This window comes from Haliotis cracherodii, unplaced genomic scaffold (assembly GCF_022045235.1).
Source record: "Haliotis cracherodii isolate W230 unplaced genomic scaffold, xgHalCrac1.p SCAF_4, whole genome shotgun sequence".
Lineage (NCBI taxonomy): Eukaryota > Metazoa > Mollusca > Gastropoda > Lepetellida > Haliotidae > Haliotis > Haliotis cracherodii.
In genome coordinates this window covers 54,672,848-54,686,415 of record NW_027266297.1, presented here as the reverse complement: position 1 = coordinate 54,686,415, position 13,568 = coordinate 54,672,848, and the positions used below count along the sequence as shown (strand labels likewise).

General features: G+C 39.9%; 1 protein-coding gene across 1 annotated transcript in view; it reads left to right on the top strand.

Moving 5' to 3' along the window:
• LOC139479490 (uncharacterized) overlaps positions 1–13,295 on the top strand; it is a 41,181-nt gene extending 27,886 nt beyond the window's left edge. Inside the window, exons 6-17 of the mRNA XM_071262337.1 lie at positions 1,935–5,321; positions 5,520–6,865; positions 7,101–7,635; positions 7,734–8,396; positions 8,694–9,029; positions 9,129–10,316; positions 10,485–10,682; positions 10,782–11,177; positions 11,376–11,632; positions 11,868–12,076; positions 12,173–12,636; positions 12,736–13,295. Coding sequence (XP_071118438.1) covers positions 1,935–5,321; positions 5,520–6,865; positions 7,101–7,635; positions 7,734–8,396; positions 8,694–9,029; positions 9,129–10,316; positions 10,485–10,682; positions 10,782–11,177; positions 11,376–11,632; positions 11,868–12,076; positions 12,173–12,636; positions 12,736–13,295 — 9,539 coding nt within the window. The remainder of the gene's footprint in view (positions 1–1,934; positions 5,322–5,519; positions 6,866–7,100; positions 7,636–7,733; positions 8,397–8,693; positions 9,030–9,128; positions 10,317–10,484; positions 10,683–10,781; positions 11,178–11,375; positions 11,633–11,867; positions 12,077–12,172; positions 12,637–12,735) is intronic.
• The last annotated feature ends 273 nt before the right edge of the window (positions 13,296–13,568 follow it).

The following is a 13,568-nucleotide window of genomic DNA, read 5'->3' as shown; positions in this document are numbered from 1 at the left end:
TGGGTGTATAGGATGTGTGTGTGAGTTTTGGTGTTTGAGGTGAGGGGTTGTGGATGGAGTGTTTTGGAAGGGGTGAGTAGTGTTTGCGGTGTTTTGGTTGTTTTGGGTTTGTGAGTTGTTTAAAGCTTTAAGAGATTAATTGGAGGGCTTGTGTTTTAATTTGAAGTGTTTGAGTTTGTTTGGTGGGCTTTGTGAGTGTAGTTTTAGGTTTGGGCTTGGGTGTGAGCGTTGATTAGGAGGTGTAGGTTGTTGTGAATGGATGGGTGAGTGGTTATATAATTACCTTTGAAGTTCTCCCTGGGCTTGCTATCAGCGGTGCTGTGCGTGGGCTTGAGGAGGCTCTGGAGGCTTGGAGAGGTGTTGCTCGCTTGGAGTACAAACTGCAACTGTATCAAGTCAACAAATAACAAATTATTTATATCCATCTATGGTCTACTCAAATACTCAACCATTCTATAATCCCTTAAATCTACTTCTTCACGGCTTCTCTCTGACTATGAAAAGAAACAATGGCTTTGATCTCTGGTGAGACAATGGGAGTAATTTAATCGCCAATTAACTATGTTGTAACTAACTAGGCTTATGTTTGCTTCACATTCAGCGTGTTTATTCAACATTCACTTATACACACCATCTCCAACAGTTGTTAATACAACTGTAAAAACAACGGGAGTTGATTTCAGCTTCACTGGTTATCCCATGTTAGGACACTTGTGAAATATGCAAATGCTTACTGGTACTTTAGGCTCTCTACTCACGGATGTTGATTATTTTACCATGTCAGCTGGCTTGACAATCTGGATCAAGTCAAGGGTCATTTCAACTTTATTTGCAGAAAATATTCCACTTTTTTCAAGAAAAAACAGATACAAATCATGTTTATGTATGGAAATAGTTACTGGAACAGTTATTTAGGACGAAATGTGAAGTTTTATTGTCAAATGCTGGTCCGGCTATTGAATGCCGGTTAAAATCGCCAGTGGAAGCTGAAAGTAAAACACCTAGAAAAAACCGTGAGATCTTCGACTCCGTGTATAAGACGACCCCCCTCCTTAACCCCCTCATTCTAGGTACGAAAAACTTGCCTTATACACAGCGATATACGGTATTTAACTTTATATTGGAAAAGGACAAAATCCGATGTGAAAAGGTTTTAGTGAACATATCTGCATGTTATGTAAAGTTTCTAGTCTCAGAGGGACGGTCGTGTAGCCTAGTGGTTAAAGTGTTTCCTCGTCACGCCGAAGACCCGGGTTCAATTCCCGACATGGGTACAATGTGTGAAGCCCATTTCTGGTGTCCCCCGCCGTGATATTGCTGGAATATTGCTAAAAGCGGTGTAAAAGCAAACTCACTCACTCACTCACTCACTCTAGTCTGAAGATGTCACCTTTCTGTTGATGTTTGTCACCTTTCTGTTGATGTTTGTCGTCGGTTATAGGGTTTAGTTTTCTGAAAGGCATAAAAATGGAAAGTTTTTCATTTGTTAAATGACTGGAAAGAATTGTAAGACTGCTGGCATAAGAAAAATAAATGTCAGAAGGTATATATAAAATCAGAGTTGCAACTTTGTGTAACAGTGTTATTATACAATATTACTGTCATTGTTGCAGAATGAAATATCTTGTTTTAAATTGGTTACTTGTTACATATTTGTCAATACTTTCATTCTCAATATTACCAGAAAGGTTTGTTTAGCAGATGTACTTGTTGATATTTTGGACTGTTGACTACTCAGAAGGCATATATAAAACAGAGATAAAACTTTATGTAACCGTGTTATTATACTGTTATACCTTATTATGTTCATAGTCACAGAATAAAACATTTGTTGAAATGTGTTACTTGTGAAGGGTGACAGCAAGATGTCCTTGTTAACTACTGATGCAGGTGAGCTACAGTGCCATGGCACTACTTTTCTTATACTTTTGCAGATCAGAGTCATCTCCATCTGAGGGATTTGAAAGAGAAACCATTTGTAAAGACGCACTTCATCACACAGTCTGAAGGGTTTTTACACACAAGGGGTATGGTTGTCCTCACTGGCAGGTCAGGCGATGGAAAGACGACTGCTGGTTTGCATTTACTGAAGAGTTTCTCCGAACAAGAGTCTCGGAGCCCTGTCATTCTCACTGACCCCAATCAGTGGGACCATATTCCAGTGAAACAGCATGAAAGGAAGGTTCAACAAACCTTTGTTGTGTTGATAGATGATGCATTTGGAAAAACCAATCTGGTTCATGATCTGGAGAACAGATGGAACCAGAAATTCCCTATGATGATCCCTGTTATAGAGGCTGGGGTTGTCAAACTGGCAATAACAAGCCGTTCACATATATTGTCAGCATGTGTTGCTAAAACTACTTTTCTGAAGAAATGTCCAGTGGTTGATTTCTCAGTCATCGAAGAAAACCATGCAGATGAAAGACTGGCTATTCTAGAAGATCATTTGAAACTTTCTGGAAGTGAAACCTGCATTGACACAATCGAGAAACAAAGGATTGTCCAAAGCAGTGACCTGATGGGATTTCCCCAATGTTGCTCTGTCTTCTCTAAAGATAAATCCATTCATCACCAGGCTTCAACTTTCTTCTTCAAGCCACTAACGTATATATCAGAGAATATAGAAAGTTTGTCGGACAGGGACCCAGTTGGCTATACAGTGCTTTTATTGGTATTTCTGAAAGGAGGAGAGCTACACAAGAGAATATTTAATCCATTTGACAGATCAAAAGAAGACAGCGACCTCCTAGAGAAGTTTCTTAGTTTCAGTAGTTGTGACATTCAACAGTTAGAGAGAAAAGCCAAGAGTATGTGCACAACGTATCTGTCGTTTGTGGAAAACACAGACAGCTATAGGTTTGTACATCAATCAGTAATGGATGTCGTTTCCATTCAAGTCTGCAAAACGCAGCTCACAACTGGACTCAAGTTCTGCACCATCAGTGTTTTACTGGAATATGTAAGAACAACACTGACTCCAGAATCTGATCATATCATATTAATCCCCAGGAATAAGTTTGACATTCTTTCTGAGAGACTCACACAAGAACTATTTACCACAAACCAGGAACTAATCATTACCCACTCAGCCTTTCAGGATCCTGAATTGTGTCAATTCTTGATACATAGTTTCTGGAATGAGGAAGACAAAATGAAAATGTTAAGGTTTCAAAACTGCACAAAAAAAGTCTTCACCAAAATATTCTTCACTGAGCAAACAGTGGAAACACTTTCTGCCTTGGCTGTAGGCATGGTTACAGAGAACACTGTACATGTTGAAGATGTCTTGGTCCTGGAGTTTACTTCTGTCTTGTGTTTGTTCACACTCAGTGGCTGCAACCTGATAGTGATGGAACTGCTGGCAACTGCAGAGAACTCTGTGTCAGAGGAGGAGATGGCTCAAACAAGACAAGATATACTAGCCACTGCTGTATATAAGGGAAATGTAGCATTGATTGAAGAAATGTTACAGGGAAAGACTTGTTTATCAGGAGCCTGCATTATTGCAGCATGTGCCTCTGAAACTGCAGACAACACTGCCTTTGATCACATCCTGGAAACATCTGATGCCCAAATCATGAACATTTTCAATTGGCCACTTGTTGCAATACTGCTGGAGAGGAATAAATGGGAAACTATAGAGAAACTTGCCTATATTATGTGTAAAACTGACAAAGGTAGGGGACTTCTAATGCAGCTGTGCAAATGCTTGTTATTGCAGTTTCATAACGTGACACCGCTGTTGTATTTGAGTACATTGGGAAGCATAAAGAAAGATTCACTTTTAGAGATGATGCCATTCTTGTCCAGTGTTGGTATAAACTGTTCCACCAATGAAATGGTACTGTTGGCAGTAGGATATAGAGAAAGATATCCTCTTTCAATGATTCATGGATATGGTGGAAACCTTGCATGTACAACAAGCAGAAGAGACACACCACTTCACCTTGCAGCTCACATAGGCACAGCAGAGATGGTGGAATATCTGTTACAACACCATGTAGACAAATCTTTTAAGAATGAGGAAGGATGGCTTCCACTCCACTTTGCTGCTCAGTCAGACATAGCAAGTGATGCAAAACTTCATCTCCTCTTTGAACCTGAACATGCATCCACTGCCACACTGTCAGGAATGACACCTCTGATGTTGGCCTGTAAGGCCGGGAACATATTGTGTGTTGAATACTTTAGACAGAAGAATTATGGTAATCATGGGGACCATCCGATTCATGCTGCTATCCTTGGTGTCTCTGAAGTATGTACAAAGCACAACCTTGGCAATCTTGTATTCATACAAAAATGGTTGGACATCATTGACATTCTCCTAGACATTGGTTATTCCTTCAGCGACAAATCAAAAAATGTACACTCAATTGAGCTTATTATTCAGTTGGAGAGGGAGGATATTGGTAGAGTATTTTTAAAAAGGTGGCCATCTCTTCATGATGAATTGAGTAAAGTCACACCACTTCATGTAGCAGTTAAGCATGCCAAACATGAAACTGTTCAGTATCTCATAGAGAAAGGTGCCAATGTTAATGCAGAAGATAACAATCAAGTCACACCACTTCATACAGCAGTTAAGCATGCCAAACATGAAACTGTACAGTATCTCATAGAGAAAGGTGCCAATGTTAATGCAGAAATTAACAATCAAGTTACACCACTTCATGTAGCAGCTGAGCATGCTAAACATGAAACTGTACAGTATCTCATAGAGAAAGGTGCCAATGTTAATGCAGAAGATAACTATCAAGTCACACCACTTCATACAGCAGTTAAGCATGCCAAACATGAAACTGTACAGTATCTCATAGAGAAAGGTGCCAATGTTTATGCAGAAGATAACAATCAAGTCACACCACTCCATGTAGCAGCTGAGCATGCCAAACATGAAACTGTACAGTATCTCATAGAGAAAGGTGCCAATGTTAATGCAGAAGATAACTATCAAGTCACACCACTTCATACAGCAGTTAAGCATGCCAAACATGAAACTGTACAGTATCTCATAGAGAAAGGTGCCAATGTTAATGCAGAAATTAACAATCAAGTTACACCACTTCATGTAGCAGCTGAGCATGCTAAACATGAAACTGTACAGTATCTCATAGAGAAAGGTGCCAATGTTAATGCAGAAGATAACTATCAAGTCACACCACTTCATACAGCAGTTAAGCATGCCAAACATGAAACTGTTCAGTATCTCATAGAGAAAGGTGCCAGTGTTACTGCTAGAGGAAGGTTTGGACTCACACCACTTCATACAGCAGTTGAGCATGCCAAACATGAAACTGTTCAGTATCTCATAGAGAAAGGTGCCAGTGTTACTGCTAGAGGAAGGTTTGGACTCACACCACTTCTTGTAGCAGTTGAGCATGCCAAACATGAAACTGTTCAGTATCTCATAGAGAAAGGTGCCAGTGTTACTGCTAGAGGGTGGTTTGGAGTCACGCCACTTCTTACAGCAGTTAAGCATGCCAAACATGAAACTGTTCAGTATCTCATAGAGAAAGGTGCCAATGTTAATGCAGCAGATAACTATCAAGTTACACCACTTCATGTAGCAGTTGAGCATGCCAAACATGAAACTGTTCAATATCTCATAGAGAAGGGTGCCAGTGTTACTGCTAGAGGAATAATTAGAGTCACACCACTTCATGTAGCAGTTAAGCATGCCAAACATGAAACTGTACAGTATCTCATAGAGAAAGGTGCCAGTGTTACTGCTAGAGGAAGGTTTGGAGTCACACCACTTCATGTAGCAGTTGAGCATGCCAAACATGAAACTGTTCACTATCTTATAGAGAAAGGAGCCAGGGTTAATGCAGAAGATAACAATCAAGTCACACCACTTCATGTAGCAGTTAAGCATGCCAAACATGAAACTGTTCAGTATCTCATAGAGAAAGGTGCCAGTGTTACTGCTAGAGGAAGGTTTGGAGTCACGCCACTTCTTGTAGCAGTCCGGCTTGCCAAACATGAAACTGTTCAGTATCTCATAGAGAAAGGTGCCAGTGTTAATGCAGAAGATAACAATCAAGTCACACCACTTCATACAGCAGTTAAGCATGCCAAACATGAAACTGTTCAGTATCTCATAGAGAAGGGTGCCAATGTTAATGCAGAAGATAACAATCAAGTCACACCACTTCATACAGCAGTTGAGCATGCCAAACATGAAACTGTTCACTATCTCATAGAGAAAGGTGCCAATGTTACTGCTAGAGGGTGGTTTGGAGTCACGCCACTTCTTGTAGCAGTTGAGCATGCCAAACATGAAACTGTTCAGTATCTCATAGAGAAAGGTGCCAATGTTACTGCTAGAGGGTGGTTTGGAGTCACGCCACTTCTTGTAGCAGTTGAGCATGCCAAACATGAAACTGTTCAGTATCTCATAGAGAAAGGTGCCAATGTTAATGCAGAAGATAACAATCAAGTTACACCACTTCATATAGCAGTTGAGCATGCCAAACATGAAACTGTTCAGTATCTCATAGAGAAAGGTGCCAGTGTTACTGCTAGAGGAAGGTTTGGAGTCACACCACTTCTTGTAGCAGTTGAACATGCCAAACATGAAACTGTACAGTATCTCATAGAGAAAGGTGCCAATGTTAATGCAGAAGATAACAATCAAGTCACACCACTTCATACAGCAGTTAAGCATGCCAAACATGAAACTGTTCAGTATCTCATAGAGAAAGGTGCAAATGTTAATGCAGAAGATAACTATCAAGTCACACCACTCCAGATAGCAGTTGAGCATGCCAAACATGAAACTGTACAGTATCTCATAGAGAAAGGTGCCAATGTTCAAACAGAAGATAACAATCAAGTTCCAGCACTTCATACAGCTATCATGGTATAACATTTATACTAAGTTATCTTATAATAATTAGATCTACATCAAGTGTTTTTATGAGTTATCATGGTGTAATATTTATACACCATTTCATATAATTATAGTTTAGCAAGTAATAATTATATGAAATGGTGTATAAATAATACACCATGATAACTCATAAAAACACTTGATGTAGATCTAATTATCATAAGATAACTTAGTATAAATGTTATACCATGATACAGCAGTTAAGCATGCCAAACATGAAACTGTACAGTATCTCATAGAGAAAGGTGCCAGTGTTACTGCTAGAGGGTGGTTTGGAGTCATGCCACTTCTTGTAGCAGTTAAGCATGCCAAACATGAAACTGTACAGTATCTCATAGAGAAAGGTGCCAATGTTAATGCAGAAATTAACAATCAAGTTACACCACTTCATACAGCAGTTGAGCATGCCAAACATGAAACTGTACAGTATCTCATAGAGAAAGGTGCCAGTGTTACTGCTAGAGGGTGGTTTGGAGTCATGCCACTTCTTGTAGCAGTTAAGCATGCCAAACATGAAACTGTACAGTATCTCATGGAGAAAGGTGCCAATGTTAATGCAGAAATTAACAATCAAGTTACACCACTTCATACAGCAGTTGAGCATGCCAAACATGAAACTGTACAGTATCTCATAGAGAAAGGTGCCAATGTTAATGCAGAAATTAACAATCAAGTTACACCACTTCATACAGCAGTTGAGCATGCCAAACATGAAACTGTTCAGTATCTCATAGAGAAAGGTGCCAGTGTTACTGCTAGAGGGTGGTTTGGAGTCACGCCACTTCTTGTAGCAGTTAAGCATGCCAAATATGAAACTGTTCAGTATCTTAAAAGAAAGGTGCCAATGTTAATGCAGAAGATAACAATCAAGTCACACCACTTCATGTAGCAGTTGAGCATGCCAAACATGAAACTGTACAGTATCTCATAGAGAAAGGTGCCAATGTTAATGCAGAAGATAACAATCAAGTCACACCACTTCATACAGCAGTTAAGCATGCCAAACATGAAACTGTTCAGTATCTCATAGAGAAAGGTGCCAGTGTTACTGCTAGAGGAAGGTTTGGACTCACACCACTTCTTGTAGCAGTTGAGCATGCCAAACATGAAACTGTTCAGTATCTCATAGAGAAAGGTGCCACGCCACTTCTTGTAGCAGTTAAGCATGCCAAACATGAAACTGTACAGTATCTCATAGAGAAAGGTGCCAGTGTTACTGCTAGAGGAAGGTTTGGACTCACACCACTTCTTGTAGCAGTTGAGCATGCCAAACATGAAACTGTACAGTATCTCATAGAGAAGGGTGCCAATGTTAATGCAGAAGATAACAATCAAGTCACACCACTTCATATAGCAGTTGAGCATGCCAAATATGAAAATGTTCAGTATCTCATAGAGAAAGGTGGCAGTGTTACTGCTAGAGGAAGGTTTGGACTCACACCACTTCTTGTAGCAGTTGAGCATGCCAAACATGAAACTGTTCAGTATCTCATAGAGAAAGGTGCCAATGTTACTGCTAGAGGGTGGTTTGGAGTCACGCCACTTCTTGTAGCAGTTGAGCATGCCAAACATGAAACTGTTCAGTATCTCATAGAGAAAGGTGCCAATGTTACTGCTAGAGGGTGGTTTGGAGTCATGCCACTTCTTGTAGCAGTTAAGCATGCCAAACATGAAACTGTACAGTATCTCATAGAGAAAGGTGCCAGTGTTACTGCTAGAGGGTGGTTTGGAGTCATGCCACTTCTTGTAGCAGTTAAGCATGCCAAACATGAAACTGTACAGTATTTCATAGAGAAAGGTGCCAATGTTAATGCAGAAGATAACAATCAAGTAACACCACTCCATGTAGCAGTTGAGCATGCCAAACATGAAACTGTACAGTATCTCATAGAGAAGCATGCCAAATATGAAACTGTTCACTATCTCATAGAGAAAGGTGCCAATGTTACTGCTAGAGGAAGGTTTGGACTCACACCACTTCTTAAAGCAATTGAGCATGCCAAACATGAAACTGTACAGTATCTCATAGAGAAAGGTGCCAATGTTAATTCAGAAATTAACAATCAAGTTACACCACTTCATACAGCAGTTGAGCATGCCAAACATGAAACTGTACAGTATCTCATAGAGAAAGGTGCCAGTGTTACTGCTAGAGGGTGGTTTGGAGTCATGCCACTTCTTGTAGCAGTTAAGCATGCCAAACATGAAACTGTACAGTATCTCATGGAGAAAGGTGCCAATGTTAATGCAGAAATTAACAATCAAGTTACACCACTTCATACAGCAGTTGAGCATGCCAAACATGAAACTGTACAGTATCTCATAGAGAAAGGTGCCAATGTTAATGCAGAAATTAACAATCAAGTTACACCACTTCATACAGCAGTTGAGCATGCCAAACATGAAACTGTACAGTATCTCATAGAGAAAGGTGCCAATGTTAATGCAGAAATTAACAATCAAGTTACACCACTTCAGACAGCAGTTGAGCATGCCAAACATGAAACTGTTCAGTATCTCATAGAGAAAGGTGCCAGTGTTACTGCTAGAGGGTGGTTTGGAGTCACGCCACTTCTTGTAGCAGTTAAGCATGCCAAATATGAAACTGTTCAGTATCTCATAGAGAAAGGTGCCAATGTTAATGCAGAAGATAACAATCAAGTCACACCACTTCATACAGCAGTTGAGCATGCCAAACATGAAACTGTTCAGTATCTCATAGAGAAGGGTGCCAATGTTAATGCAGAAGATAACAATCAAGTCACACCACTTCATACAGCAGTTGAGCATGCCAAACATGAAACTGTTCAGTATCTCATAGAGAAAGGTGCCAATGTTAATGCAGAAGATAACAATCAAGTCACACCACTTCATACAGCAGTTGAGCATGCCAAACATGAAACTGTTCAGTATCTCATAGAGAAAGGTGCCAGTGTTACTGCTAGAGGGTGGTTTGGAGTCACGCCACTTCTTGTAGCAGTTAAGCATGCCAAATATGAAACTGTACAGTATCTCATAGAGAAAGGTGCCAGTGTTACTGCTAGAGGGTGGTTTGGAGTCACGCCACTTCTTGTAGCAGTTAAGCATGCCAAATATGAAACTGTTCAGTATCTCATAGAGAAAGGTGCCAATGTTAATGCAGAAGATAAAAATCAAGTCACACCACTTCATACAGCAGTTAGACTTGCCAAACATGAAACTGTAAAGTATCTCAAAGAGAAGGGTGCCAGTGTTAATGCAGAAGATAACAATCAAGTCACACCACTTCATGTAGCAGTTGAGCATGCCAAACATGAAACTGTACAGTATCTCATAGAGAAAGGTGCCAATGTTAATGCAGAAGATAACAATCAAGTCACACCACTTCATACAGCAGTTAAGCATGCCAAACATGAAACTGTTCACTATCTTATAGAGAAAGGTGCCAGTGTTACTGCTAGAGGAAGGTTTGGACTCACACCACTTCTTGTAGCAGTTGAGCATGCCGAACATGAAACTGTTCAGTATCTCATAGAGAAAGGTGCCACGCCACTTCTTGTAGCAGTTGAGCATGCCAAACATGAAACTGTACAGTATCTCATAGAGAAAGGTGCCAGTGTTACTGCTAGAGGAAGGTTTGGACTCACACCACTTCTTGTAGCAGTTGAGCATGCCAAACATGAAACTGTACAGTATCTCATAGAAAAGGGTGCCAATGTTAATGCAGAAGATAACAATCAAGTCACACCACTTCATATAGCAGTTGAGCATGCCAAATATGAAAATGTTCAGTATCTCATAGAGAAAGGTGGCAGTGTTACTGCTAGAGGAAGGTTTGGACTCACACCACTTCTTGTAGCAGTTGAGCATGCCAAACATGAAACTGTTCAGTATCTCATAGAGAAAGGTGCCAATGTTACTGCTAGAGGGTGGTTTGGAGTCACGCAACTTCTTGTAGCAGTTGAGCATGCCAAACATGAAACTGTTCAGTATCTCATAGAGAAGGGTGCCAGTGTTACTGCTAGAGGAAGGTTTGGACTCACACCACTTCATACAGCAGTTGAGCATGCCAAACATGAAACTGTTCAGTATCTCATAGAGAAAGGTGCCAATGTTACTGCTAGAGGGTGGTTTGGAGTCACGCCACTTCTTGTAGCAGTTGAGCATGCCAAACATGAAACTGTACAGTATCTCATAGAGAAAGGTGCCAATGTTAATGCAGAAGATAACAATCAAGTTACACCACTTCATGTAGCAGTTGAGCATGCCAAACATGAAACTGTTCAGTATCTCATAGAGAAAGGTGCCAATGTTACTGCTAGAGGGTGGTTTGGAGTCACGCCACTTCTTGTAGCAGTTGAACATGCCAAACATGAAACTGTACAGTATCTCATAGAGAAGGGTGCCAGTGTTACTGCTAGAGGAAGGTTTGGAGTCACACCACTTCTTGTAGCAGTTGAACATGCCAAACATGAAACTGTACAGTATCTCATAGAGAAAGGTGCCAATGTTAATGCAGAAGATAACAATCAAGTCACACCACTTCATACAGCAGTTAAGCATGCCAAACATGAAACTGTTCAGTATCTCATAGAGAAAGGTGCAAATGTTAATGCAGAAGATAACTATCAAGTCACACCACTCCACATAGCAGTTGAGCATGCCAAACATGAAACTGTACAGTATCTCATAGAGAAAGGTGCCAATGTTCAAACAGAAGATAACAATCAAGTTCCACCACTCCATACAGCTATCATGGTATAACATTTATACTAAGTTATCTTATAATAATTAGATCTACATCAAGTGTTTTTATGAGTTATCATGGTGTAATATTTATACACCATTTTATATAATTATAGTTTAGCAAGTAATAATTATATGAAATGGTGTATAAATATTACACCATGATAACTCATAAAAACACTTGATGTAGATCTAATCATTATAAGATAACTTAGTATAAATGTTATACCATGATACAGCAGTTAAGCATGCCAAATATGAAACTGTTCAGTATCTCATAGAGAAAGGTGCCAATGTTAATGCAGAAGATAACAATCAAGTAACACCACTCCATGTAGCAGTTGAGCATGCCAAACATGAAACTGTACAGTATCTCATAGAGAAGCATGCCAAATATGAAACTGTTCACTATCTCATAGAGAAAGGTGCCAATGTTACTGCTAGAGGAAGGTTTGGACTCACACTTCTTACAGCAATTGAGCATGCCAAACATGAAACTGTACAGTATCTCATAGAGAAAGGTGCCAATGTTAATTCAGAAATTAACAATCAAGTTACACCACTTCATACAGCAGTTGAGCATGCCAAACATGAAACTGTACAGTATCTCATAGAGAAAGGTGCCAGTGTTACTGCTAGAGGGTGGTTTGGAGTCATGCCACTTCTTGTAGCAGTTAAGCATGCCAAACATGAAACTGTACAGTATCTCATAGAGAAAGGTGCCAATGTTAATGCAGAAATTAACAATCAAGTTACACCACTTCATACAGCAGTTGAGCATGCCAAACATGAAACTGTACAGTATCTCATAGAGAAAGGTGCCAATGTTAATGCAGAAATTAACAATCAAGTTACACCACTTCATACAGCAGTTGAGCATGCCAAACATGAAACTGTACAGTATCTCATAGAGAAAGGTGCCAATGTTAATGCAGAAATTAACAATCAAGTTACACCACTTCAGACAGCAGTTGAGCATGCCAAACATGAAACTGTTCAGTATCTCATAGAGAAAGGTGCCAGTGTTACTGCTAGAGGGTGGTTTGGAGTCACGCCACTTCTTGTAGCAGTTAAGCATGCCAAATATGAAACTGTTCAGTATCTCATAGAGAAAGGTGCCAATGTTAATGCAGAAGATAACAATCAAGTCACACCACTTCATACAGCAGTTGAGCATGCCAAACATGAAACTGTTCAGTATCTCATAGAGAAGGGTGCCAATGTTAATGCAGAAGATAACAATCAAGTCACACCACTTCATACAGCAGTTGAGCATGCCAAACATGAAACTGTTCAGTATCTCATAGAGAAAGGTGCCAATGTTAATGCAGAAGATAACAATCAAGTCACACCACTTCATACAGCAGTTGAGCATGCCAAACATGAAACTGTTCACTATCTCATAGAGAAAGGTGCCAATGTTAATGCAGAAGATAACTATCAAGTCACACCTCTTCATGCAGCAGTTGAGCATGTCAAACATGAAACTGTACAGTATCTCATAGAGAAAGGTGCCAATGTTAATGCAGAAGATAACTATCAAGTCACACCACTTCATACAGCAGTTAAGTGTCACTTTGAACACTGCCATCAACCAGAACTGTCTCACTCTTTTTGTCTAGGTATTAAAAAGTTGCGGAATGTAATGCTATCAATCTACCATTTGAACCCATAGCTCTATTGGTGATACTATCATGGAACTGTTCTAGGTGAACAATACCTTCCAAATGACGTGCTGGTTTTCTTGGGGAATTAGTCAGCAAAGAGCCAGAGCCACAGGAGACTAATCACAATTTTATTTACAAGAACAATTAACAATTTACAATTTATACTTAGATAATAACAGAGGGTGCCACAGAGAGTCGGTACACACTCTGGGCTGTGGGAGAGAGGTCTGCTTGGTAAGAGAGTCAAACCCCTTCTCTGCTAGAACTTGGCTACAGTATGT